Consider the following 26968-nt stretch of genomic DNA (forward strand, 5'->3'; position numbering starts at 1 on the left):
TGAAATTAGGAGGCGTTGCGTTCCACCGCACGGTTACGAGAGCGGACGGAAATATCTTTGAAGTCCGCGGCTGAGCCAGCTGGTAATAAGATCCAGGCTGACCCCCCCCCACCTCCTCCCAGTGTAATGATACGTCTGCAGAGCTCGCCGTCACCGCTCCAAGTTGCACCGGAGAGTCTGGAAAATAGCGGACAGGCGAGATCCCCACAGAGGGGGAAAAGGCCGTTTAAGGGGAATGAAATCCACCTTCACTGTCGAATACAATCAATCAGTGACGCTCAAGCGGCCCAGGAGGCATTCCGGGATGGAGCGCTGTGGTTTACTTCTTCACCCCCCCCCGACCTGCCTCTTCTGCTCCTGCTCTGCACATTCCCCCCAAAATGACTCAGACCACCTCCGGAGAAGAAGGGGGCTGTGAACTCGCTCCTTTTAATCACTATACGGGAGCAGGGAGGCTTGAATAGCTTTAAAAAATATAGTTTAAAAAGGTCGTCATTGAGCTGTGGGCCCTTCCCTCAGAAACCCAAACTTCTACTGCAATGCATTCTGGGGCTGGTTATTTTTGGTGCAGAAATGGGTCTGTTTCCTTTTCCTCAGGAGGAGCTTCTTGTGAGAGTTAAACACCTGACGGAGTAGTGAGGAGGTACGACATCATCGGAAATGTGGACGAGGCGTCACGTCTCTTTGGTCCGTTATGCTAATTAAGATTAAGAAGACTGCTATGAACATTCACAACAGCTCATTTAAAACAGATTATTTAAATCTTCTGTATTTCTACACTTGTATATTCTCTTGACTTATTTCCATTTCATTAGTTTTATCAGGTTGTTTTTCCTGCTTTATGAAAATCCCTTTGAATGTCTGAAATGTGCGACAAATCTTTTACGTTTTTAAAATTCTAAATGTGCTTGTCCTTTTCGAATTAAGGTGTTGAATGAACTTCGTGGCTCTTTCACATACTATAGTTTCTGGTGTTGTTCAATTAACCGAGTGAATAACGGTTCCAAGTAGTTATAAACATGTACGACAAAAAGGTATGGCAGTATGACAATAGATATTTAGAATTTAGTTTAACAATATCAAGCTTACCTCTTCCATCAGATTTATTGAAAATCTATAAAACAAATCTGAAGTGGATTAGGTAATGAGTACTTTTACTTTTGGGTCAAGTACATTTTGATGCTTTTACTTTTGAATAACAGTGTTTACACCGTAGTAGTACTACTTTTCCTTGAATAAATGATTGAACTACTTCTTCGCCGCAGTTTTGTTTGCTTGGCGTTTCTGGGTCAACTTCTCACTAATAAACTGTACTTCGAAAGTCGTTTATAAACGACCTTTTTTTTTATTTTTAATCTTTCCACCGGGTCTAAAATCAGCGGGACGGAGGCGGAGCGGTTGCGCCCCGTGACGCACTCTGCGGAGCCGGCCGGTGGGGAGGTGCTTCGGCTCTCCTGACGTCACCACCACGGGGGGGATCTGATTGGTCCTCAGCGCGCTGTGGGCGTCAGATGGAGATCACGACGAAAGAAAAAAAAAAAAAAAAAGGGGGAAGAAAATGAAGCGGACCGTAAAAACTACCGTCACATGAATATTCACACCCGGTGAGAAGGACGCAGCGTTCGGCGGACGACTGCGTTTCAGCGACAGCGGGAGGCACAACGGCGAGGATTAACGCGGAAGGACTCGAACACGAGCTGCGGCGGTTCGGATTACCCGCTCACTGGGGGGGAAGAAAAAGGGAAAACAAGCGACGCTTCGCGGAGGTTCGTGCGCGCGGGGGACGAGGAGGAGGAGGCGGCCGTTAGGAGGAGAAGCGCTCGCGAGTCGGCGGTTGGAAACCGGACGGAGCCGAACGGACGTGTTCGACGTTGTCGCGTGAACTTCACTGTCGATGCCGTTTTAAAGCGTCGAGAAGGAGGAAAAAGACAATTCAAATCAACGCCGAGCGAACGAACGAACCCCCCCGCCTCCCTCTGCTCCGTTGAGGGGGTTAATTTCCAGCAAACAGAGCGACATTTCTCCGGATACCTCCGCGGAGAGGAGATCGGGGGAGGAGGAGGGGAGGTCGCTTGTGCCGATGCCAACGGCGGACTGCAGGTTGCTCCATCATGGCCGGATCATGAGGTGTCTGACTTATCTGCTCCTACTTCCAGAAACGCTGAAAAAGTCCAAGAAGGTCGGCAAGCTCCCGGGCAAGCTGCCGGTATGTTATGAGATCCTCACTCTGTCCCTGACGAGCAAGAAGAAGCAGCAGCAGCAGCAGGAGGAGGAGAAGATGGCCGCGGAGTTGTACCCCGCCGCCGGCCCCAACAACCCCAACCTGTCCACCGGCACCACGGTGGCAGACACCGAGAAGACCAACAAGGAGGTGCAGGTGAGCCAGGCGGGCGCAGGAGGAGGCGGAGGAGACGGAGGAGGAGGCCGCGGCAGCGCGGCGACCACCCCGACCACCCAGCAGAACATCAACAACAACAACGTCGAGCCGCCGAGCTGGCAGTGCAGCCACCCGACGCTGCGGGAGAGGTACGACGCCATGAGCCGCCATGACGGACGTCACTGCGTGCGTGACGCCGTAGTGACGGAGGAGCTCTTTAATGTGACCGGGACTTTATGTACACGCGCGTATGAGATGTTAACGGGGGGTTTAATTGTGGCGGTTCCGCCTTTCTGGGCGGTAAATCTGTGGGTTCAGTACATTCGGCTAAAAAGACAACAGATGACGCAAATGGTCACTAGCAGCAGCGTGACATCCACTTGATGTTACACAACACCTGAATCCTGCTCCTGCTTCTAGGAATGCCTTGATGTTCAACAATGAGCTGATGGCGGACGTCCACTTCATTGTCGGCCCCTTGGGGGGGTCGCAGAAGGTCCCAGCACATAAGGTAAAGACATACCCACGTGTTCTGACTAACCCTAAAAAAAGGTGGATCTAGAAGATTTTTTTAAATGGATCTGTGAGTTTTATCCGTCCCCGCAGCACTAATGAAAAACAATCTGATCCTCTTGCTCCTTTATTGAACTCTCCTCTTCCCCCCCCCCTGCAGTATGTGCTGGCCGTGGGAAGCTCGGTGTTCTGCGCCATGTTTTACGGCGATCTGGCGGAGGAGGATTCTGAGATCCATATCCCAGATGTGGAACCGGCTGCTTTCCTAATTCTGCTGAAGTAAGCCACTCACTGCCCTCACGCAGGCAAAGCCACGAGGGGGGGAGGGGGGGGGGGGGGGGCGACAAGCGTAGTCCGTGTGAGCGTATTATTACTCATCCACAGCAGCGGCGAATGCCAGAATGCTGCGAGCGCTCCAGAGCAGCAGCGCTCTGTAATTGCTGGTTCTCTCGGTGCGCTTTTGTCCAACTTGAAACATTTTTGTCCCCGTCATCCGCTGCCTGACAATCTGCTCTGAGGGGGAAATGCATGCAGGCTACTAGTTAAAAATATCCTCCCTTTTGTTGTTCGTTCAGTAGCATTGGCTGAGCCAGCCCTGTTGCATCTTGGGCCTTTTGTGATCGTCTTTACACAATCCTCCTCGGGGAGAAACACATGCAGCCATTTAAACAGGTGACGTTCCCTCTCCCAGGTACATGTACAGCGACGAGATCGACCTGGAGGCGGACACGGTGCTGGCCACCCTGTACGCCGCCAAGAAGTACATCGTCCCCGCGCTGGCGAAGGCCTGCGTCACCTTCCTGGAGACCAGCCTGGAGGCCAAGAACGCCTGCGTGCTGCTGTCCCAGAGCCGCCTGTTCGAGGAGCCCGAGCTGACGCAGCGCTGCTGGGAGGTGATCGACGCCCAGGCCGAGCTGGCGCTGGGCTCCGAGGGCTTCTGCGAGATCGACCTGCAGACGCTGGAGATCATCCTGCGGCGGGAGACGCTCAACACCAAGGAGGTGGTGGTGTTCGAGGCCGCCATGAACTGGGCCGCTGCCGAGTGCAAGAGGCAATGTTTGGGCCCGACGACCCGCAACAGGAGGGAGGTGCTGGGCAAGGCGCTGTTCCTGGTGCGCATCCCCTCCATGACCCTGGAGGAGTTCGCCGACGGGGCGGCGCAGTGCGACATCCTGACGCTGGAGGAGACGCACAACTTGTTCCTGTGGTACACCGCGGCCAAGAAGCCCCACCTGGACTTCCCGCTGACCGCGAGGCAGGGCCTGGCGCCGCAGAGGTGCCACCGCTTCCAGTCCTCGGCCTACCGCAGCAACCAGTGGCGCTACCGCGGCCGCTGCGACAGCATCCAGTTCGCGGTGGACAAGCGGATCTTTATCGCCGGCCTGGGGCTCTACGGGTCGAGCGGCGGCAAAGCAGAGTACAGCGCCAAGATCGAGCTGAAGCGGCAGGGCGTGACGCTGGCGCAGAACCTGACCAAGTTTGTGTCGGACGGGTCGAGCAGCACGTTCCCCGTGGGCTTCGAGCACCCGGTTCAGGTGGAGCAGGACGCCTTCTACACGGTGAGCGTCGTGCTGGACGGGAACGAACTCAGCTATTTCGGGCAGGAGGGCATGACGGAGGTGCAGTGTGGGAAGGTGACCTTTCAATTCCAGTGCTCCTCCGACAGCACCAACGGGACCGGAGTCCAGGGAGGACAGATCCCCGAGCTCGTGTTCTACGCGTGAGGCGCTCGGCTCGTCCTGGCGGCCTCCCAGCCTTCACAGTAATGTAGCAACAAAGACACTCGACTCATGTCGCACTAAATGACCCGGTTAGTTCAGTCAGACGATTTTAAAAGCCAAGGAGCTGTCGTTTTATCTAATTTAATTTAATGGTATTTTTTTATTTAAATGCTGGGTTAACGTTATTGGCTCTGGCGGCAGAGCTGCTGTAGGAACATTAATACGGTGACGTGTGGTTATGTAATCAAGCGGAGCTCCACCACTGGAACAAGTAGGGGCCGCTTCAAGTGTGTAATTGGAGCTTTATATGCAACGTTGTTAATAAAGTGTAAGCAGCAATATTACACCAAGAGCAACCTTCTATGTGGTGTTATGATTCTAAATGCCAAGAAAAAAAAAAAGTAGATCTTGTTAGTTGTTTTGCACGTCAGAGGACGGTCTTTTGTAAACAAAAAAAACAATTTAACTGTTGGCAGCTTGATGCTGTTAAAGATGAACACGTGTGTTCTGTACAAGAATGCTGATAACCTGATGAAACATAAAAAGGTTATAAAGTGATCCAAGCGACGCAGGTCTTGATTTGAGGGACTGCAGCGCCCTCTGGTTACGGCGCTGGGAACTACATCCGCTGTCATGAGAACAAGTTTCATTGTGCAGACGGGATATTCATTAAAGCCTAGTTTATGCTTCTGCGTTTTCAGAGCGACGCAAGAGCCCCTTGCGTGTCTTTTCACACCTCCTTGCGTGGGTCGAGCGCTTGTACAAGCCGTCATTGGCGGACTATGAGGACGCCGGATGGCCTCTGATTCATGGAGGCAGATCTCCACAAACGAGGGGAACAAAGTTGTGGAGGAGAATACGGGACAAATGTGTCCTTGATGAAAAGCAGCAGTGTGGATGCACGGGGCAATAAAGTATGATAAATAAATAAACCCACCAACGACTTCCACACACAAAGACGTGACTCTCCAGGTCGTCTTCAACAAAACACGTTACTCCACCTGTTGTTCTGGAGGTGAATCGCTCTGCAACACACGCAAGACTTTTAGAACCAGGAAGTGAAACCAGTGCGTCGACACGACGTAAAGACTCAGAAACATGCGGCGGCCTTTAGGGTTTGTTCATGTTCATCAACAAGCTGCTCAGTAAGTAAAGGTTCACTGGTTACAGACATGTGATCATTTAGTACGATACATAGAGAGGAGCCTCTTGTCATCTCCATGATGATTCTTTTTATGTCACATAAACAGGGTGGGGGTCAGGGTACCTATAGCTGGGGCGTTGATGCACAGCTCTCTGGACAGGACGAGGAAGGTCCTCCCCAGAACGTAGACGTTCACCTGTGGAGGAGAGCAGGGTCACATTAGAATAACACCACAGAAGAAGACCCCTGCTGCCTCTTATAGAACTCCAGTGTGACATTAAGACGCTGGATGAGGAAGGTGGGGGCGGGGGGTGGGGGGGGGTCGCAGGTTAAGCGTTCCGGTTACATCATCGACCTGCAGGGTGACGGATGTTCTGCTCACCACAAGAGGATTAAAATCTGAGCCGTGGGCCATTTCAAGGGATTCTCGGACCGGCCCCTCCCCTCACAGATGTTTCATTGTACTTTACCCTCGACACCTCCAGAAGGCCTGGCAGTAAATCCCCCCCCCCCCCCCCCCCGCATCTGAAAGGATGAATAACAAAGCCCACAGGGCGGCACATCTATCACGCTCGCCACAAATCAGCATCATCGCAGCCCGGAATCCAGATCTGGGGCATAAAGCAGGCGGCAGCGGGATCAGGTCGTGAACCCGGGTCAGATGTCTGTCATTCCTTCAGACCTCCGAGGGGTGAGGGGGGTGTGTGGGGTGGGGGGGGGGGGGGGGGGGCACAGACGGACAGACTCTCGCTCGGGCCCCTCTGGAGTCGACCAGATGCTTCCTCTGCTATTCTGGGAAGTGGATTCCAGCGAGGAATTCATATGCAAAAGGCTGAAGGGGGGCAGGCCGGGAGGGGGGGGGGCTTTAGAACTCAACACATTATTGCAGAAATATTGAGCCAACCAGGAACAAACTCATCACCTTCACTTCCTCAAAGAGCAGCGTCTTTACCCGCCCCAAAGTACAGCAGAAGGTCTAGTGAGTCAGATCTAGATAATCCAGGTGGATCAGCAAGCATCAACAAGTCTGCAGCGCCCCCCCCCCCCCCCCCAATATTGTTAAGTGGTTTCCTTGATGTTTCATGGCTCAGTTCCTCTTGAAATCAGAACCCTCTCCAACCTCATTGAGTCTCATCTTTACAGACTTCACAAAATGAAAGCTCAGGTTTGTAGATTTGTCAGAAGATGAATCCAGAACGTGAAAGAGGAGACCAACACAGGCCTTTGAAATCACTAAACCCCGCCCCTAAAAAAACAACAACGAGAGCAAATTACACAGAGTGGAGCCCTGAGGAGGGTTCATGTCTAAGTTCATGTCCATCAACCCTCCACCTCACCAGCTCTTATCGATTACGTCTTCAGCAGAGATCAGGATTATGGATCCTGAGACTACGGAAGGCAGAGCGGTTACTGAATGCCGTTTAGTCCGTTTCTAGTTTCTTTAATGTGAAACGTTTTAATCTCTTTTACAGCCAAATATGAATCAAACTCCCATGAAAGAGTTGTGTTGAAACTCTTGGTTCATGTGTATAAAAGTAACTTAACATGAGGGAATAAAAGCTGCAGCCGGAGGAACAGCTGATCTGATCTCCACCCCTCCATCATCTGAACAATGCAGACTGGATCCATAAGAAGACCCACCCAAAGTCCACTCCCAGCTCCTCATGCCGGGTGTGGGCCATAACGGGGGGGGGGGAGGGGGGCAGCTGGGTGCATAAAAATACCCCCACGCCCCTGACCAGCTGTGACAGAGGACCGTGGCCACACCCCCGACCACCGGTTCTAAATTTATCACAACACGCGACCTGACGTGTGGCTGCAGCAGGCCGAGCGGTTAGGCAGCAGAGGTGCATTATGGGAAATGTGGGTGGGCGTTTGAACTGAAGTAGCAGGGTGGGCATCACCGCACGTTAACACGAAAAAGAGAATTAAGGAGAGTCTGGAAAAGTAGATTTGCAGTAAATGTAATTAGTTTCTCATTCAGTGAAGTGCAGCAACTATTGGGAATAAGTGGTTACACTTCGGATAAAGTCACGTGACTCAAATAATTTATTCATCTGTGGGACTAAACGAGACAATTAAACATTTAAATTGATGAGCTCACCTGCACGATGTCACTGAGGTCGAGCAGCATGTCTGAGAGGAACCGGTTAAGTGACGTCAGCCAGAAGAGTCAGGAAGGAGTTTATTCGTCATTATTCTGTCTCAGTAAATATTTTGCAGTAACTAGATAATAATATCCGATCTCACGCTGTCCGTCTGTCTACTTTAAATCCTACTCCTTAAACCCCCCCCGTGCAGAGAACAAGGTTCGGATGAAGGAGAGAAAACAGGAAAACATGGGAGGATACGCGGCGTTCCCTCGGTGCGGCACACCAGGTAGAGGCAGGCGGCGACCACGTGGCAGTTCTTGCGCCCGCGGGTCAGGTTCTTCATGAGCGCCATCTTGTAGAAGTTCAGGGCCGTGTCCAGACAGTGTTTGTTCATCTGCAGCTGGTGACCCAGCGTGTTGATGTTGTGTCGCGCTGGGGAGGGACAGAGAGTCGCACTCAAACGTTTGAGCAGAGAGGTGCACGTGGTTTAAAGCAGCAACTTCTACTGCTAAATCTGAACCTGGTGACCAGGCCGTCAATGCCGAGACCACAGCACACGCACAATACGTGTTACACAAGCACGTGTGCAAACCGAACACGCCCGGAGACGAGCGCGAGGGTTTAATAACCAACAAATAATTATGTCATCGCATGCAACACAGAGGACACACACACACGCACTTGAGAAAGTAACGGCAGGAAACAGACAACAGCTTTCAGAATAAAAGCAGCAACAGGCCAGTAAAAGAGCATTAGGCTGATGGCGAGCGCTGAGGACGGGTCCATCTCCTTTATTCTCAAACGAAACGCAACTCTGGACGTCATAAATGTTACGTTGGTTTTTTTTTTTTTTTTTTTTTTTTTTTTTTTTTTTTTTTAATCGGAGTGAGCCGAAGAGGGAAGATCTGAAATAAAAAACGATTTCACCTCAACATTCACCCAATAATCAAAGTTTTTCTTGAAAGATACTCGAGGTAAAGATATTACACTCGGCCTGAAACATCTGCACTCGATCCACGATGATCTGTAAACATCCATGATGCACATGAACGTGTTGGGGGGGGGAAAGGCGGTGGCGCCCTCCGCTGGCCACTCACCTTTCTGCAGGGTCTGAGCGCGGGACTCCCTCCCCATCCCAGAGAAGTGGTTGTCCCCAAAGGACGGGTTGACGCCTCCAGCTGGAGGCACAGACACGGGACTCATTTCAGATATCAAAACATTGAAGTTTATATTTCAGACAAACAATGTCATGAAATTAAATACCAGGTAACCGTTAAGTCTTAATCAGCAGATTTTCCTACTCTCACATTAATGTTAATTTAATGTTTACAGACGCGGATCAATTAATAATGAAAATAATCTAGAGCTGCAGCTCTTTAACTGTTTCCATTTCTTCAATGAATTATTCTTCTATTAAATGTATTCAAATCTGAAAAATGCAAGAAAAGCAAGTTGACAAAAATATAAAACACAGAATATTCTAATTTCATGTTAATAAAAAATGAGCCGAGTGTTGTTATCAGACAGCGCCCCCTAGTGGACGACAACACATTGAGTATCAGGGTGCAGCATCAGCAGGAGAGACGTCCTGCAGGCTGAAGGTCAGAAGATCATCTGGAGGTAAACGTGATAAGCAGCTGTAGACGGACACATGACCCCCTCCCACTTCAACCCCCCCCACTCCACCTTTTGGATAAGCGGTGCAGAAGATAACGGACTTAATTTAAGACAAAAAAAAAATAAAACTTCTGAGAACCCGAAACCAGGAAATGTTGAGATGATCCACTAATCAACCAATTGATTGACTGACTTTTAGCGCAGTGTCTTATGTTAAGAGTTTGATGCTCCCGTGTCTCCCCCCCCCCCTCCCGCTCACCGTCAGCGGCGATGAACTGCCCCACGGCCGACGAGGCTCCGCCCCCCGTCTCCACGAACTCCACCTCGGAAACGATGATGTTGTCCTCCAGCACCGAGCCGCAGGTCATGCAGACGGCGTCGCCGCGGGCATGGTCCACGTCGATGTCCGAGCCGCCGCAGTTCTTGCACACCTTGGAGCTCATGGTGTCGCCGGGCGAGCCGCAAAGCCTGATGGGAAAAAAAGGTTCAACTAGTTAAATCTGTCCCGTTTGAGAATCAGAAGGTGATGTTGGTCTTGGATTGTTTATACATGCCAGGGGTTTAACGTACCGCCGTATATTGAACTGAACTTCGGCAAAAAAGAAAGATGAAGTATTGGTACTTTAGTACTTCCAGTACAATGTACTTCACAGCTGTAGTTACTTTACAAATTGACATGGCAACAACTGTTTATTTAGAACAACAAACAGTCAACTTAAGCACATCTGGAGTTAGTAGTTTACCTGGACAGGAAGTACCTAAAGAACATAAAATATAAAAGCTGATATTCCAATTATATGCATTTCACTTGTACAGAGTACACAGTGTGAAACTGCTACTTTTACTTTGGGTACTTTCAGTATATTGTGATAGAAGTACTTCTAAAATAGACGTGTGTACTTCCAACAGAGTATTTCTACAGTGTGTCACTGATACTTCTACTGCTACTTTCAGTATATTTAGATAAAAGTACTTTCATACCAAAGTATGAATAAAAAAAACACAAGCCTTACTTGTAACAGAGTATTTCTACCCTGTGCTACTGCTACTTTTATCATAATAAAGGTACTTTTACGCAGTAGTACTGTGCTCTGCTGCCGGTAGCCGGTTAGCTACGTGGCACTCACGCCGGGGCTCGCCGGCCTCTCCTCCCCCAGCCGGCCGAGCAGAGTCGTCATTCTGCGGGGTCAAAGTTGGCAGCCACGGCCCTGTATTACGTCACGTTACGTCACCCGGCCGAATAAGGGGTCCGTTTAAATGACGCGTCAGCTAGCTGCTAACACGTTGACAGCCGGGCACCGGGATGCTAACGGGGCGCTGTTAGCCCGCCACACACACACACACACACACATTAACGGACCGGTAGATGACGTAACGAGTGTTAAACAGTCAAAGCCCCCCCCCGCGCCCACGTGTCACATACCTTCAGGCCGGTGGTCGGTAACAGTCAGCTGCACCGGGAGCGTTTTCTGCACTAGAAGTGAATCGCAGGCCGTCTCTCTTGTACGGGACACTTATCGCATCGTCCCTGGTGTCGTCAAAGTGCAGCCGGTACCGGGGGGACGAGAGCGGCCGGTACCGGGGGGACCGCTTCGTTAAACGCTGCAACAATCCTCACAACACACCCGACATGTGCGTTTAAGTTAATGCTGTGGAGTCACGGGCGAGACCAACTCGAGCTGGAGGGGGGGGGGGTGAAGTGGTGTCACGGTGTTGATTAATTCACCAAATAATGGAACAAGTGGGACATTTGTAGAAATGTGAGGCGGATAATCACTGATAACATCACGTTGGAAGTCAGATAAATGTAAAATAAGCATAAGGTTGTCATACAAGTGTTTACGGCAACGGACTCCCCTACTTGTGTGACGGCACTTCTTATGTCCCTGATAGCAAACGTACTGTTATGTTCAATGGCTGAGAGGAAGAAAATACAACAACTTACTATTTAGAAAATACTATCATTTACAATTGTGTTTCTATTTCTTTATTCTTCTTTCACCATTTTTAGCTTGCATGTATTTGTAACAGACATTAAAGACCAAGACTTAATGTGAGGTGGCAAGTTTGTACCAGTGAGCAACAATGTTGTAACTTTTATCACCATATTATAATATGTAGTTTTATAATTTTGCTTTATCTTAAATCTGAAGAGGCTCAACAACTTGAAAGCCAAAATTAAGCATCTGAGCTTCAGTCAGAGGGAGATTGAGATATAAAAAACTCACAACGAGCTTCTTTGCCAAGTCTCACCAGCTTCATATACTATATGAAATGAAAAGAATCATCTGATGCCACAATGCAACAGGGCCCCAACATATTACTAATCTTATTTACAACTCACTTTCTTCATTATACGAAATTCTGTCATTCTTCCAAACTCGTAACAGAGTAGGTTTGATAATCGAAGTCAAAGATCCAGTGATTGCATTGCTGTGGTTTATTGACACTTTTTACTGTTTATACATCATTATGATTTCCAACACCATGTGACTACTGTAAAGGACAAAGACTCCTACAATATGTATAAAAATAGTTATAGTAGACTATAGAGTTATAGTTCCACTAAATTATGAAGATTTTACGCGATTATTATCAACAGGAAACAAGATGAACAAAACAGGAACAGGTGTAGTATAGTATATTATATATCGCAGCACCAGAAAGCATTCAGAGAGTGTGCGATATGTCACTTCTATCCAGAGCCTCGTGGTTTCTTCCATTTTGGACCTTTAGAAATTCAGTACACCTCTGTCAATGGAGGTGCTCCCTGTGTAGATATAAAAGTGTCATCGTCAAGTAACGGAAACACAACCATTCTCTATGATTACACACTTATACACATACATATTGATACTAGATGTGTTTACTGTGCACGTTCAGCGGGCTCAAAACGCCAAGCGACCCTTGTGAGAGTCTGAATGAAGTTACATCTTATGGTGGCTCGATGCTTACTGCGCTCAGAATGTGTTGAAACGGATGGAAGTCTCCCCCTGCGCGTCGGTAAGAGACCGGCTGCAGCTGAAGCTTCATCAGCCATCATGGTTCTGGTAGACAAGAGAAGAAAATATTAGATTGTAAAAGAAGAAATCAGGTCAATAAAAGTCATTATAAAGTAATAATGACTCACTGATCTTCTCCACAGCTGCCGGTTGAGCAGTTCATCTTCTCAGACATAGTGAGTCAATATGACAGTCAGTGAGACATATGACAATGCAGATGTTTGAGTGATGAGGCAAAATCTGCCAAAACTGATGAAAAATAAAGATCATGTTACTCAAATCACTATGAAAGTATGTCAATATTTTGACTTTGTAAGCATGACCAGGGTAATTGCAACATATGTGAGTGGTGAGAAGAATAAGCCAGACGTTCCTTCTTTCATTAAATGTAACTTCATTACATTTCTTTATTGAATAGAGATCAAAGGTTAAAGTAACTTCATCACATTTCTTTATTGAATAGAGATCAAAGGTTAATTGGTTTTATCTTCCCAAATCTGGAGAGGTCGCTTGTTTTCTGTTCTTGTGACGTCCCGGGCGGGCGGAGCACGAATCCTCTTCACAATATTCAGCGGTGATGCTTCAGCCCCGGCAAGGGGGGGTCGGGGTTAGGAGGGGGCAAGACCTGCCCAGAGGATGTATGCCACAACCTGCTGGGCACTGAGGAGTAAAGTGGTCCATTAGTCCCCCAATGGGGGAAAGGCCCAGCACATCTGGGTCCCTCCCCCCGCACCTGGTCCTTTCTGGACATGTCCTCCCTGCACCAAGTCCTCTCTGCACCTGGTCCTCCCTGCACATGGTCCTTTTTGGACATGGTCGTCCCTGCAACTGGTCCTCTCTGGACATGGTCGTCCCTGCACCTGGTCCTCTCTGGACATGGTCCTCCTCCCTGCACCTGGTCCTCTCTGGACATGGTCCTCCCTGCACCCGGTCCTCTCTGGACATGGTCCTCCCTGCACATGGTCCTCCCTGCACCAAGTCCTCTCTGGACATGGTCGTCCCTGCAACTGGTCCTCTCTGCACCTGGTCGTCCCTGCACCAAGTCCTCTCTGGACATGGTCGTCCCTGCACCTGGTCCTCTCTGGACATGGTCGTCCCTGCACCTGGTCCTCTCTGCACCTGGTCCTCTCTGGACATGGTCCTCTCTGTGGCTGGTTGTCTCCGATAATTCCACCGGCTTGTTTTCCATTAAAGCCCCCCCCCCCCCCCCCCCCCCCCCCGCTGTGATGATAATGATGCAAGGAGGATTACACAATCCAGCATTATATATTTGAATGACCCACACAGGATTTGTTTACGTTCATCTCGTGTTGCTTGTGGCGCCTCCATGTGGACAGACGGGGTAGCGGCACCACGTCTCCTTTACAAAAGCTCTTAATTTATCTGCAGCAGTATTTTAAAATGAGGAGAGAAAAGGAGGCGTTTTCAGAAAGGCAGGTTCCATAAGGTTCCTTTCTCGGAGGCCACATTCATTTATCAGAACGGAACAAACCGATCTGACTTGGGCCGCAGCGACATGAACCCTCCTCTTCCTCCTCCTCCTCCTTCTCCTCCTCCTCATCCTCCTCCTCCTCCTCCTCCTCCTCCTCCTCATCCTCCTCCTGTGATCAGTATCTTCGCGGTTTGCCGCAGATGTTTTTTTCTGACTTCAGTGAGAATGTAGCACAACACATAAAGTGATACGTGTCTTAATGCGGCTTTAGAAATGAACACACGGGATTCTGTATCTCATGAAGCCTGAAACGCGTCATTTGGACGATGTGCTGATAAGCGCCCGCAGGGGGGAAAACGCCCCACGTGTGGAAACCAGCGAACTGACGACTTGCTAAAGTCGGTTTTAAATGTGTTATAAAACCAAATCTATTATTATCATTATTATTATCATTATTATAGTGGTTGATGAAGAAACGTCTTCACTCCGATCAACGGACTTCATGTAATCGTCTTCAAAGCGGAAGTGAAAGAATCACTCGGTGAATATAAACAATCGATCTTCTCTCTGATGGTCTACTTACAGAACTCACATTTATATTGAGTTGTTTCACAATCAGTTAAACGTCATTTCGACATTAAAAGCTAGACATCAAGTTAGAATAGAACATTTATGAAATAAGCGGAAATGAACTCAGCAGCTGCGGAGCGAGACTCGACCTTCAGACTCTTTCTTAATAAAAGAAGCAGATCGATTCTATCGAAATTAAACCATTCAGCATTAAAACAGGAAATAAAAAGCTCGGTGAGAACATGTAGAATAGATTTGACGTGTAAAACACGCGGTAACGATACCTTCGTTGGTGGAAAACAAGCTGCGTCACGAGCAAAGTGATCAAAGTGAAACTTAACTAGTGTGACCACGCCCACAAACCGTCCTGCTTCAAAACGACTGGATGAACGACTTAAAGCGTCAGAGTCAGAAACAAGGAGAAATAAATATATACATATATATATATATATCCATCCATCCATCCATTGTCAAACCGCTTATCCTGCACACAGGGTCGCGGGGGGGCTCCCAGCCAACTTCGGGCGATAGACAGGGTTCATCCTGATTGGTCGCCAGCCAATCGCAGGGCTGCACAGAGACACACAACCATTCACACTCACATCCACACATCTACGGGCAATTTAAAGTCCCCAATCAACCTGATCCCCAGAGCACGTCTTTGGACTGTGGGAGGAAGCCGGAAAAATATATATATATATATATATATATATATATATATATATATATATATATATATATATATATATATATATATATATATATATATATATATATATATGTGTGTATATATATATATATATAATATTAATATGAATATTGTCTGTACTATTTGTCTCTCCTTTCATGCGGTGTTGTACTTCTAGTCAGAAACAAGGAGAAATAAATAAATATACACATTTAAATAAATAAATATACACATTTATATACATATATATATATGAATATTGTCTGTACTATTTGTCTCTCCTTTCATGCGGTGTCTACTCCACATCTGGGATAAATTTGAATTCGATCGATTTGATGAAATAGAAATGGAAAATCTTTTGATGTTGAAGGAAAACAAACTAACAAACAAACTTATGTTTCTAAATGTGAGGATTTTACCTTTCAGGTGAGTTGGGGCGTATTTCTTCTTCTCCGTTTCTATTTTGCTGTTAGAGTAACACCCCATCATAACAATCACATCATGAAAATACTTTCACACTGATGCATCCATTACGTTACATTACAGGTCCTTTAGCTTTTATTTAAAGCATTACATTCACATTGTAACAATTTTTACATTGTTGCCCAGGGAGCAATTAGGGGTCAGGTGTCTTCCCCAGGGGCACTTCAACATGGGACATGGAGCAGCCGGGGGGCCCGGGACACCCTCTCTACCCATCCATGATAATAATGTCATTATGAAACAACCAGCCACTTTCCTCCGGGAACGTATTTCAATATTTAAAGGACATATTAAACGTATTTTAACGTTTCTCAGGAAGCTGCAGCTCCTGAATCAAAGAGCAGCACTCTTGAAAATGCGAAGACTTATGACGCAACCTGCAACCTGCTTGACTGCATCCTTTCATTTATATATAAAATAAAAAGAATCATCTGATGCTGAAATGCAACAGGGCTCCAACATATTAATAATCTTTGTCTGCGCTCATTACAACTCATCGTCATATGAAATTCTCTCATCTGCCAAACTTGTAGCAGAGTAGGTCTAATAATTGTTGGATTATCCTGCGGACGCGCTTCAACAAATCAAAGATCCAGTGATTGCATTCAGTTTATTGATGGAAACAGGCACATCATGTAAAACACTGAATAGCACTCATTTAAGATTGTTCAATATACTTTATCTGGACGACTAATTCATCATATTCAGAGTTGCACTAAATAATATTGATTTAAAGAGATTATTGTCAACAGGAAACAAGATTTACACAATAGGAAGCAGGAGACAACAAGTGCTAAATAAACCCGTCAGAATTAGACAGAAGGTTTCCATGGCGACGTTTCCATCCATCTTCAGCTCACCTTAGGGGAATGGGGGGGGGGGGGGTTGCCCTCCAGAGCACAGGCGTCCAGTATGATCGTTCTGGACGTCTTTGGGGGGGTCGTACCTCCAGACCCTCGGTGGTTTCTTCCATTATGAACCTCAAGAAATTTGGTTGACCAAATTCATAGGAGTGTTGCCCTGTGTAGGTGTAAAAGTGTTGTCGTGAGGTAACAGAAACACAACCATTCTTTGTGATTACACACTGAATACACGTACTTATTGGTATTATGTGTGTTTATTGTGCAGGTTCAGTGGGCTCAGAACGCCAAGCGACCCTTTTGAGAGTCTGAATGAAGTTATATTTTATGGTGAGTAAAAGCTTACTGGATCTTGAACTTTGATCGTCCTCCAAATTCATGTTTGGTTTGCTGCAAATAACAAGTTATTGTTACTTGGCATGAAACTGGACATTGACAGCAGCATGATTTATATATGATGACAGCGTGTGGAACAAGGCAGCAGAAGTGATACAGAATGTAATAAAGTGTAATATGTGAAATGTTCATATGAGGTCACTAAAAGCGTTTTACTTGACAGCTCGGTACGTCATTCCGTTTCTCTCCGTGTAGAGATCTTCTGATGGTTTCACAGTTCTTGACACCATGAGGGTTCTAGAAGAAAGAAGATCACACAAACATTTAAACATCTCACGTTGGTCTCTGAAAGGATCCTCAGTCACTTTATTGTGGAGGTTTAAAAGCAGGAAGGACGTCTGTGTGTGTTTCCTGTTCCTTAACCACATCAACAACAACATCAGTAACAAAGTACTTCATATTACCCTGAATAATATTAATATATCACTAGTCCGAGTGAGTGGACAACATGGATCAATGTAAGACCACCATTTGGTGAATTTGATATTTAGGATTATTAGACTTTCAGACACATCATGTGATGATGCACAGAAACGACCAAGTCGGCTAAAACTATAAATAACATCACATCGTGTCAAATAACTCACCTCCCCTTGCGCACTGTTTCCTCCATGATCCCTGTGTGTTCTGCACAGTCTGGTCTCTACTGCAGCTCTGAGATGTAACACACACGCACACACACACACACACACACACACACACACACACACACACACACACACACACACACACACACACACACACACACACACACACAGATTGGACTTTGAAGTTAACAGGTAAAAATTAGTCGGACAAGCGAAAAAAACACCTTTCAAATCCTCGTCTTTTAGCTGCTAGTCTTTATGTAATCGTCTTCAAAGCGGAAGTGAAAGAATATAAACAATCGATCTTCTCTCTGATGGTTACTTACATAACTCACATTTATATTGAGTTGTTTCACAATCAGTTAAACGTCATTTCGACATTAAGACATCAAGTTAGAATAGAACATTTATGAAATAAATAATGATGATAATGAACTCAGCAGCTGCGGAGCGAGACTCGACCTTCAGACTCTTTCTTAATAAAAGAAGCAGATCGATTCTATCGAAATTAAACCATTCAGCATTAAAACAGGAAATAAAAAGCTCGGTGAGAACATGTAGAATAGATTTGACGTGTAAAACACGCGGTAACGATACCTTCGTTGGTGGAAAACAACCTGCATCTGCGGCGGAGGTAAAGTAGAAGCTGCCGGTAGGGTAACCACGTGAGACCGGTTTGGTGACTTAACAACCGGTTTGTTCTCTACTAGGGAGTCAATACTCAACATGTTCCTCATTCAAACCATTCAAACTTCACTAACGACTTCAAGGGGCATAATAAATATATATATATATATATATATGTAATATATATATATATATATATATATATTACACATATGCATGTGTATGAATATTTACTTTACATTAATGCAGTGTTGTACTTCTACTAAGTCTAAGACAAATACATTGTACCTTGTACTTCACTATTTATACGTGATACAAAACCTGAGAAGAGCTTTTAAAACATACTTTGTTATAATAAACTACTCAACATGATTCACAACCAGAGCGGAAACAATTAGTCGTTTCGTCGATTTGATGAAATAAGAAATGGAAAATCTTTTGATGTTGAAGGAAAAACATTTATCAAACTTTTTATGTTCAGTTTCTACATTTTAATCTTCAGGTGATTTGGGGCAAACGTCTTTTCGGAGTTTCTATTCTGGCTGTTAAAGTAACACCTCCACTATTAGTGAAGTTGAAAGTTAAATATTTGAAGAACATATTCCGTATTTTAACGTTTCTCAGGAAGCTGCAGCTCCTGAATCAAAGACTTTATCCTCAGTCGATGTTTCTCTTCTGTTTATCCGCTAAAATAAACTTTCCAAAAGACACAATCGACACGACAAAATATACAAACACTTGATTTTTATTCCCAAGAGAAAAATCCAACAAAGTGTTTTGGTAAATGAAGCGCTGGATTAAATGGACAGTAATCAGGTTGAGCTTTAAAGTGCAGAAACAAACACAGAGTCCAAAGTTCTTCATCATCTAACAAGTGAAGACGACGTGAGAGCTGCACAGAGATGATCACAGAACTGAAAGGGAAACCCGCTGGTTTAATCTGCAGGACTTCATGGAGGATTGAGTGTTGTCGGGTAAAAGGGGCCGATACCGATGTAGATGTTAAGAGCTGGAGAAGATGCATCAGATGAACTGTGCAGGAACTAAAGAGACGTTCTTCATTTCTGTCCTCTGTGCAGCCATCAGACGTCTTCATGAGAACCTCGAGGAGCTTTCCTCCGCTCCTCAAACAGAACAACGAGGGCTTTTATTTCTTAGGTGAGCAGCGTATAAAAATAAACTTTATGTTACAAAGAGGAGGTGCTGAATGTTGTCTAGTTGGGAGTCAATGACACTAAAAAAGGTCAAACGCCAACAAATCCAGAGCTGTTCTTCATGAAACCGTTTAAGTTGCTTCTTCAAGCTCAAAACTGTGAAGACACATTAAAATTCATAAAAACAAGCCAGCGATACTTGGTCATCACGTAGCGTCAGCGAGCGAAATGCAGTTTAAACTGTTGACTTTCTACACAGAAAGCGTCTCATGGAGGTCCACTTATTAGCTTCCACCTGACACATCTAGTGAGACAACACGCTTCATGCTTATACGTCCAACGTTATAAACGTGTTAAGACACAAAATACAAAACAATTCATCGGTTTCCTCGGAAGACGAGATATTTAGAGTTAAAAAATGAGTGTCACTCAAAAAACATCCCTCTGTGTTTTTTAGTTTGTGTCTTTACGTCACATGTGGAACAAACAGCTGATGGTTGACTCCGCCCCTCAGCGACGAGCGAATCAGATCTGCTGCAGAGGTGAAGCCCCGCCCCCTCTGCCGCCCCACGTTTCATATTTTAGTTTCACCGTTTAATGCACAAAAGATATTTCTCAATTTGAAAGATCATTTTGTGAGTGAAGAAAATGGTAGTTTGGTTTTGTGTGAAACATTGAAATGTTATAATATTAATAATAATAATAATGACAAAGAGGAAGAAACAGGGTCGACCTTTAGAAACCATCAACTGGCCCCAAACACAACAAACTGTCCAACTGGTGGAAGAAGCAGAATTCTCCTCCTGTTTGTTACGACAAACGATAAAAAATAAGAAAACTGTTGTTTGGGGCCAAAACAAAAAATAACGGTTTACAAATGTTACACAAACTGTGTAATGTGCGTACAGACACACATAGTGTTAAAAGTAGCAATACTTGACAAAATAGCTCATACAAAACTTCCATACGTGAACCTACATTTATTTAGCGTTTCTGCTTCACTAGAATCAGCGAAGAGAAGCTTTGAATCTGTAAGTGAGCAGAGAGGAGAATTAATTAATAATATAAACGATTTAAAGAAAAGAAGCAGAGACATTTCACCTGAACTCTTCCGTCTCTCGGAGGACAAATGGATCAATCTGAGATGGTCCAAGAAAAAGAAGAAGTGTCTCATCACGTCCTCCAGGAAATAAAATCCCAGATGAGACAAAAGATCTGCAGCGTATAAAACTATTAACTGTTCATCCAGCTGAAGTTATGAAAAGGTGAATGAACACGTTAAACATTTGTTATCGGGTGAAAAGTTGAGCCGCTTTAAAAGGATCGAGACGCACAAAGCTCAGTTACAGAGGTAATAAAGTGTTTCCTCTTCAGGAGCACCAAGGAGCCGACGCCGAACCAGACCCATCAGTGGAGTCAGAACTCCACAGCTGGTCGTGGTTCTGGTCCCCTCCTCGCTGCCCGGAGGTCCGGTGGGGGCCGCCGGCGCGTCACTGGTCCCGAGCTTCGTACAGCAGCTTTGCTGCCTGAGAGGAGAAGAAGAAGAAGATGATGATGATGATGAAACCACACGTTCACACCACAGATTCAGTCAAAGGACCTGCAGCTTCACCAGCAGCTCATATGGAGGCAATTTTAAAGTTTTCTACAGTCATTAAATGTTGTAAATTGTTTGATTCCATGAGAAATGTAGTTAATGCTGCTTCTGTCACACTGCTTATTTTGCACAGCGTACTTAACAGGAAGTGCTTTTATTTTGTGAAAGAAAGGAAGTGGCATGACGTTGTCTTCGCTTGATGTAAACTATAACATAAGAAACATATATAACATAAGTAAAAAGGTTACTGTTCAATACAAGACGTGTTCGGGTCATTATTAGAAACATTTAATGAATTAATACAATTATAATAATACAAAAAGTGACATTAACGCATCATTGTTTGTTTGGAGTTCTTGATTTTTGACCAAAACTACGGAGAAGTCGACAGCTTGAAGCATCTTGAAGTGAAGGACGGCTGCAAAATATTATTCACATAATCTTTAAACTGTAGAACAACAACATTATCATCATCATGTTTCCACGTCTGTGGCGATGCACGGGGCGATAAAGTCTATGATAAATAAACAAACAAACAAATAAATAGACGTGACTCTCTAGGTCGTCTTCAACAAAACACGTCACTCCGCCTGTTGTTCTGACGGTGAATCGCTCTGCGACACACGCAGAACCATGAATGGAAACGAGTGCGTCGACGCACCGACGCAGACGCAGAAACATGCGCCGGCCTGAAGTGTTCCAGCAAAAAACCACCACACGCCGTGAGCTCCGGCAGGCTGCAGTTACGCCTCGCCGCCACACGGGGGCGCCAGAGACCCCGGATAAAAGCGCTGCAGGAGACTCTGACGTCAGCACCAACAGACTTAAATAAAAACACGGCACCTTGTGCATCGCCGCCAGCCACAGCGCCGCCGCCTTCCTGTCGTCCGCCGCCTCCACGCGCAGCTGCTGAGGCTCCTGGGAGCCCGCCGGCTTGAAGTGGAGCAGCATGCCGTTAGCGCGCGACGACCCTCCTGCACGCACACACACACACACACACACACACACACACACACACACACACAAAAGAGTGATGGATGCAAGTGAACAAGCCGGATGTGTGTTTTGTCCTTCAGGCAGGAGGAAGATTGAAGTCTTCAGCTCGGTGACATTTGGAAGCGACTTTCCTCCACAAAGAACTCGCCTCACTTTGAAGTTTAACGAGTTTGACACTTTCTCAACACAGAGAAATTAAAGGTTTAATTTCATCTTCTGCAGATTATTTAATGCTTTGTTAGGTTCATGTCCAGAGAGAATATCAATACTGAATAATATCATAAGAAACGTGCTTCATAAATAAACTTGCATTAGGTTAAAAATAATGAACACGCGCACAATCACACAGAGGCAACAAACAAATGTAACGAAAAATTAAGAGAAATGATTAGTGAAAGAGGATGTTTTTCAAAATAAAAGGGCGCATCAAAAAGGATGCTGAGAGGAGGGGAGAACGTGCACTACGGGGAATAAAGGGACTTTGGTGGTTGGTTGTTCACTAAGACACCTTTTGGGACGGAGTGAGACATAAAAACATAAAGAGTATTTGGGGATTAGATTCCATGCACAGAAGATGAAAATCAAAGAGTGACGAGCGAGTCGACAGTCAGACGCTGACCTTCAGACAGAAACTGAGTGTCCAGCAGACTGGTGTAAGTGTGAATGTCCTTCTCTGCGTCCAGAGGAGGAAGAGCAGCAGAGGACAAAGAGCTTTTTAGTGAAGACGTTCATCAACGTGTTCCCTCCGCCGGTTAGTGGATTCATCTCCGGGGACTCAAACCTCCTCGTCACGGCAACGGAAAGAGTCGCCGACATCCAGCCGACTCGCGAGTCGTCTCACCTGCGGGACTCGAGCCGTCCGTCAGGATCTGCATGCTGGAGATGCGGGACAGCTCCACCTCGAAGTGACTCTCCCCGTCCAGGAACAGGTACCTGCAGCCGGGTCACGGGAACAAATCCTCTCGCCACTTCATTCAAAATGTATTCTGGGTTTTTACATTAGTTATTTAAATACAATTCGCAGAAAAGCAATAACCTATTTTTATAAAAACGTGTTGGTATTAAGAGTGAAGTTATGTGTAAAATAAATGCGGAGGGTTCTTTGTTGGTTAAACTCGCCTGTGGTTGTTGGAGAGGCGACACGTCATCGCTTCAGACTTCTCCGACGTTCCCAAAGTGACGACGAAGCTTCCGCCTGAAAACACGAGAACACGCGTGTTGAGCAGAGAGGACGGATCACGTGGAAATCACCAGTCGGTATATTCACAAGTGCAATATCCGCTAAAAGGCTAAATGTTTGTAGATGAACATTGTGTTGTTGTAGATGACGTCATGGCTTTTACACGCCAAACTCTACAGAATTCAGAATTAAGGGTCTTTTTCTTTCTTGTCTCTCTAACTAGTATCTGAAAAACTGTCATTTAGATTATTGACGATCCAAATAAATCGTTTATCAAGAAATGAATTAAAGTGAATTATTCTTTGGTTCCAGTTCCTCACATGAGGATTTATTTGTAGAGCTCCCATCACATCGTATTGATATAAGAGCATCTTGTAGAGATTTACGGCTTCGTATCTTTGGTGTATTGACCTCTCATCAGTAAAGCAGGAGACTGCTGATGGATGTTTTATAAGAAGCTTCCTGCTGCTGCGTATTTAAAGCTGCACACGGACGATCGGGGCGACACAGATGATTTCTATTGTGTTTCCGCTTCCCGTGCGCAGTGACGGTGGGTCACATGACACGTGTCACGGGACACGTCATCAGGTCACACATTCAGCCCTCCTGCAAAATTGGGATGGATTCAAAAACATGGGGTTTCCTCTCTCTTTATTTTTTAAAGGGAGAAAAAAACACATGCTTTTATTTTCATCGCTGCAGATTTCTAAATAAATGGAATAAAGTGCGCTGAACTGCTCACCCCCCAGGAGCACTTTGACCTGCTTGTCGTAGAACTCCGCCTCCTTCTGGGAGTTCAGGCTGCACTCGGCACATTGCCGCACCGGGTCCACGAAGCACATGCGGGGCAGCGCCACCTTCTTACTGCAGCATTTATCACAGAAGCACCGGCCGCACCGCCGGCAGTGATGCTGCAGAGAGAAAGATGTTGGGGGGGGGGGTCACTAATACCGACCCAGCTGCGTGACAATAACACATAAAACAGTAATGACGCCCATGCAGACTCCAGAATGTGTGACTTTAGTCCCAGTTTGGGCAGAAAGTGTTTATTCGACCCAAAGTCTGACGTCAGATGTGCTGAAGTCATCTGGTGTGAAAGCCGGAGAGAAAACGTTTTACGCAAAAGGTGGTGAATTAAAGAGTTTGTCCAGAATAATGTGAATCATGAGAACAACAGACGACGTTCAGTGGATTCACGAAAAAAAAGAAAAGTATTTATTTGGCTGTAAGTCCAGATACAGCCATTTGATTTTTGAAAATGAAGAAAGATCAGAGGAGCAGATGTGCAGCGTTGTCACGGCACCAGTCGTTGGAAAGAAACGTGACTCGATGCCAAAGAAGATCAACAGAAGCCGAGAGGGGAAATAAATCCGCTCACGTTTTACAGGCGCAATAAAAGACTCAAAATTCTTCAGTTAACTCGCGCGCGTCTCTCGTCTGCTTGTTTTGTTCCCAGAGAGATTAAGCTGTCATTTGTCGCCACGGAAACGAAACCGACCTTTCGTCTGATGAAGTCGAACTTGGTGTCACACTGCATACATCTCGGGCACTGAGACGGGAAAGAGACAAACAGGAAGTTACACAATGTGCTGAGTCGGATCATCAGCAGAGACACACATTTCCTCCCAAAATGATTTCAATCCATTGCAAAACAATGTGGCGCAATAATTTAAGGATGCCTCACTAATTGTTAGTATACTAAATGTTTCAGCTATGAATCTTCATTTTTATTGTAGGTTTATTTTTTCTCCAGGTTCTAATGTGAGAGGAGACAATACAAACTAAAATATCCACATACAATAAATAATACTGGGATAGATCGTTCCCCGTTAGATCAGAGACGATGTCTGCTGTAGAACATTTACAACCTTAAAGAGTTTGTCATTTTCTATCATAATGGTGCGTTTGATTTGCTTTCTACCTTCACCTCCATAAAGCCTGTGCATATCAACCGAACCACTCTACGAACAGTTCTAATGGGCTTACATTGTAATACTGAGCAGATGAACCAGCAGCAGAGAGATTATTAACTTTGTCTGCTCAAAGTGCCTCTTTGTGTTGTTTGTCCTGTTGACACAAGCGCACAGAGCGCTGCTAGCATAGCAGCTAGCCACAACGCCGCTAGCTAACTAACCAACCGCTTCGTTCGTAACGATCTACAGGGAAGATAAAGCATCGTAACTCTGCGTGGCAGCTGGTTGTGGCAGTAAACTAGCAGCTTGTGGTGATAAATAAATGTGAGCTGCCGGGCGAGCTGTGCAACGCCCAGGACCGGGCTAACAGCGATGTCCAGCGGCGCGTCCAGCTAGCCGCAATTAGCACGGAGTGAACCGGATGTTAGGGGGCCGTCCCTCGAAAGTAAAAGCGCTTTAGCGGCAACACATTGATGTCACATAGTGATTAAAGGCAATAATAGTACATTTACCCAGGTATTATTCTTTTTAAGATACTAACACTTTTCTTGACTATTTACATGGTCTGGTCTGGTAGATATTGTATTTGACTACACAACACATTATTTTGTTGATTGAAGTTATAAATATAATATATTATCAACTGAATCATTCATCATAAACCAAGCTCTCAAGAAGAAATTTTGATATTTTGCACTTTACCTTTACGTTGGTTATTATTGCACCACTGGAATTCATATGTTGCCATGAATTGCCTCCCAATTGAAGGACCCGGTTAATAAAGTTATATTACTGGCATGTGCGAAATACTTTACTAAAATTAGAAAATTGCGCAATATGTGGAACAATTTCTGAAAGGCTCACTTAATACAACGCACACAAAACACACAATATATATATATATATATATATATATATATATATATACATATATATATATATATACATATATATATATATATATACATATATATATATATATATATATACATATATATATATATATACATATACATATATATACATATACATATATATACATATACATATATATATATATACATATATATATATATATACATATATATATATATATATATATATATTGACTATATCGCTACCCTTTAGAAACTAAAAACTTTCAATCGTTTAATTTCCTTTATTTTGAAACGCTCAACCGGAATAGCTCTGTTTAGCTAACGTTAGCTTATCGCTAGTGTCCGAAGCTTCGATACCGTTCTGGCTTTAAACCCGAATCTTCCCCGCGATGTCTCACCTCTTTGTCCGGGACCCACTGCGGCTCCTCCAGGGAGAAAGGGCTGCTGAAGGCGCCGTTTTCCGGCACCATGCGAAGCCCGCTGGGGCTCCGGACGAGCTTCTTTCCATCGGGTACCGCAGACATTTCCCCCCGTTAAGCAGCCGCCTCTCTTCTTCTTGTTAAAATCGGGACTCCCGACAGCCACGAAGTCTGGTGTGGACACGCCTCCCACGAATGATTGACAGGGGGATGGACGAATCAGGGCCACGTCACGTGGCCTCTTCTGGAGTAATGATGTTTTGGTTTTTACAACCACGCCCATAAAAACACATTGGCGCGAGCGAGAGAATTGGGATTTATTCAGTATTATTTATGCTTATGTTTATTAAACTGCTGCTGCTCAACGTAAAGTCCTCGTGTGTTTGTTTTGTTTGATTAATGTATCACACTTTATTTTTTCTATAGAAAATTTGAAATAATAAAGTATAAATAAATAAAGAAGAGCTGCAAGATACAATACAATTTTTAAAAATCGTATTGTGTTTAAAAGCAGCAATTCAAATGTTTGTTTTTTGGTTACTTAAGGTTGCATAAAAATATTCCACACAAAAAGTATCTCGTTAAATATACACTTAACAAGAACGGCCCTAACCGTACTGTACACCCACATGTGATACTTTATTCTATGATATTTTACTCAGCTGTTATGAAAAAGTACAATATCTGCTTCTAAAATAGATAATAAATAAATCATAACGAT

The 26968-nt window shown here is 45.2% G+C and overlaps 3 protein-coding genes and 1 long non-coding RNA gene across 11 annotated transcripts in view; 1 reads left to right on the plus strand and 3 right to left on the minus strand.

Annotated features, from left to right (window-relative positions):
* Positions 1 to 11146, minus strand: part of brf1a (BRF1 general transcription factor IIIB subunit a) — a 38482-nt gene extending 27336 nt beyond the window's left edge. Inside the window, exons 1-6 of the mRNA XM_078089222.1 lie at positions 10889 to 11146; positions 9725 to 9933; positions 8946 to 9026; positions 8107 to 8280; positions 7860 to 7891; positions 5879 to 5951 (exon numbers count right to left, since the gene is read on the minus strand). Of these exons, the coding sequence (XP_077945348.1) occupies positions 5879 to 5951; positions 7860 to 7891; positions 8107 to 8280; positions 8946 to 9026; positions 9725 to 9908 (544 nt within the window). The 5' untranslated portion in view covers positions 9909 to 9933; positions 10889 to 11146. The remainder of the gene's footprint in view (positions 1 to 5878; positions 5952 to 7859; positions 7892 to 8106; positions 8281 to 8945; positions 9027 to 9724; positions 9934 to 10888) is intronic.
* On the plus strand, positions 1230 to 5169 carry LOC120833337 (BTB/POZ domain-containing protein 6-B). Its single transcript, XM_040200377.2, has 4 exons — positions 1230 to 2526; positions 2798 to 2888; positions 3051 to 3169; positions 3582 to 5169. Exons 1-4 carry the CDS (start codon positions 2081 to 2083, stop codon positions 4612 to 4614), a joined length of 1689 nt encoding a protein of 562 aa, XP_040056311.2. The 5' UTR covers positions 1230 to 2080; the 3' UTR covers positions 4615 to 5169.
* A 744-nt stretch (positions 11147 to 11890) lies between the features above and the next one.
* On the minus strand, positions 11891 to 18191 carry LOC144388386 (uncharacterized). 5 transcript variants are annotated; one of them, XR_013452730.1, is made up of 6 exons: positions 18081 to 18191; positions 17484 to 17550; positions 17053 to 17133; positions 16847 to 16890; positions 16587 to 16660; positions 16237 to 16555 (listed from the first exon to the last, which is right to left on the minus strand). It is a non-coding gene; the product is annotated as an uncharacterized LOC144388386 (long non-coding RNA). The 5 variants fall into 5 exon arrangements; XR_013452733.1 differs by lacking the exons at positions 16237 to 16555; positions 16587 to 16660; positions 16847 to 16890; positions 17053 to 17133; positions 17484 to 17550 and adding exons at positions 11891 to 12235; positions 12421 to 12512; positions 12596 to 12716 and having other exon boundaries at positions 18081 to 18113; XR_013452732.1 differs by lacking the exons at positions 16237 to 16555; positions 16587 to 16660; positions 16847 to 16890; ... (1 more) ...; positions 17484 to 17550; positions 18081 to 18191 and adding exons at positions 11891 to 12235; positions 12421 to 12512; positions 12596 to 12716; positions 15577 to 15607.
* A 646-nt stretch (positions 18192 to 18837) lies between these two features.
* zfyve21 (zinc finger, FYVE domain containing 21) lies at positions 18838 to 26493 on the minus strand. 4 transcript variants are annotated; one of them, XM_040200378.2, is made up of 8 exons: positions 26227 to 26493; positions 24536 to 24586; positions 23780 to 23948; positions 22977 to 23052; positions 22699 to 22790; positions 22477 to 22530; positions 21705 to 21835; positions 18838 to 20790 (listed from the first exon to the last, which is right to left on the minus strand). In XM_040200378.2, exons 1-8 carry the CDS (start codon positions 26350 to 26352, stop codon positions 20755 to 20757), a joined length of 735 nt encoding a protein of 244 aa, XP_040056312.1. In that variant the 5' UTR covers positions 26353 to 26493; the 3' UTR covers positions 18838 to 20754. The 4 variants fall into 4 exon arrangements, with proteins under 4 accessions (XP_040056312.1, XP_040056314.1, XP_040056313.1 ...); XM_040200380.2 differs by lacking the exon at positions 26227 to 26493 and adding an exon at positions 25024 to 25394; XM_040200379.2 differs by lacking the exon at positions 22477 to 22530.
* Positions 26494 to 26968: the final 475 nt, after the last annotated feature.

The sequence above is a fragment of the Gasterosteus aculeatus genome, chromosome 15 (genome assembly GCF_964276395.1).
Source record: "Gasterosteus aculeatus chromosome 15, fGasAcu3.hap1.1, whole genome shotgun sequence".
Classification (NCBI taxonomy): Eukaryota; Metazoa; Chordata; class Actinopteri; order Perciformes; family Gasterosteidae; genus Gasterosteus; species Gasterosteus aculeatus.

Excerpts from the sequence above, each read along its gene's own strand:
- LOC120833337 (XM_040200377.2), top strand. The coding sequence starts at position 2,081 with ATGCCAACGGCGGACTGCAGGTTGCTCCATCATGGCCGGATCATGAGG. Across the intron at positions 2,527-2,797 it reads CACCCGACGCTGCGGGAGAG|GAATGCCTTGATGTTCAACA; the intron begins GTACGACGCCAT and ends TCCTGCTTCTAG. Across the intron at positions 2,889-3,050 it reads AGAAGGTCCCAGCACATAAG|TATGTGCTGGCCGTGGGAAG; the intron begins GTAAAGACATAC and ends CCCCCCCTGCAG.
- zfyve21 (XM_040200378.2), bottom strand. The coding sequence starts at position 26,352 with ATGTCTGCGGTACCCGATGGAAAGAAGCTCGTCCGGAGCCCCAGCGGG. Across the intron at positions 23,053-23,779 it reads GGTCAAAGTGCTCCTGGGGG|GCGGAAGCTTCGTCGTCACT; the intron begins GTGAGCAGTTCA and ends TCGTGTTTTCAG. Across the intron at positions 22,791-22,976 it reads CGCCTCTCCAACAACCACAG|GTACCTGTTCCTGGACGGGG; the intron begins GCGAGTTTAACC and ends ACCCGGCTGCAG.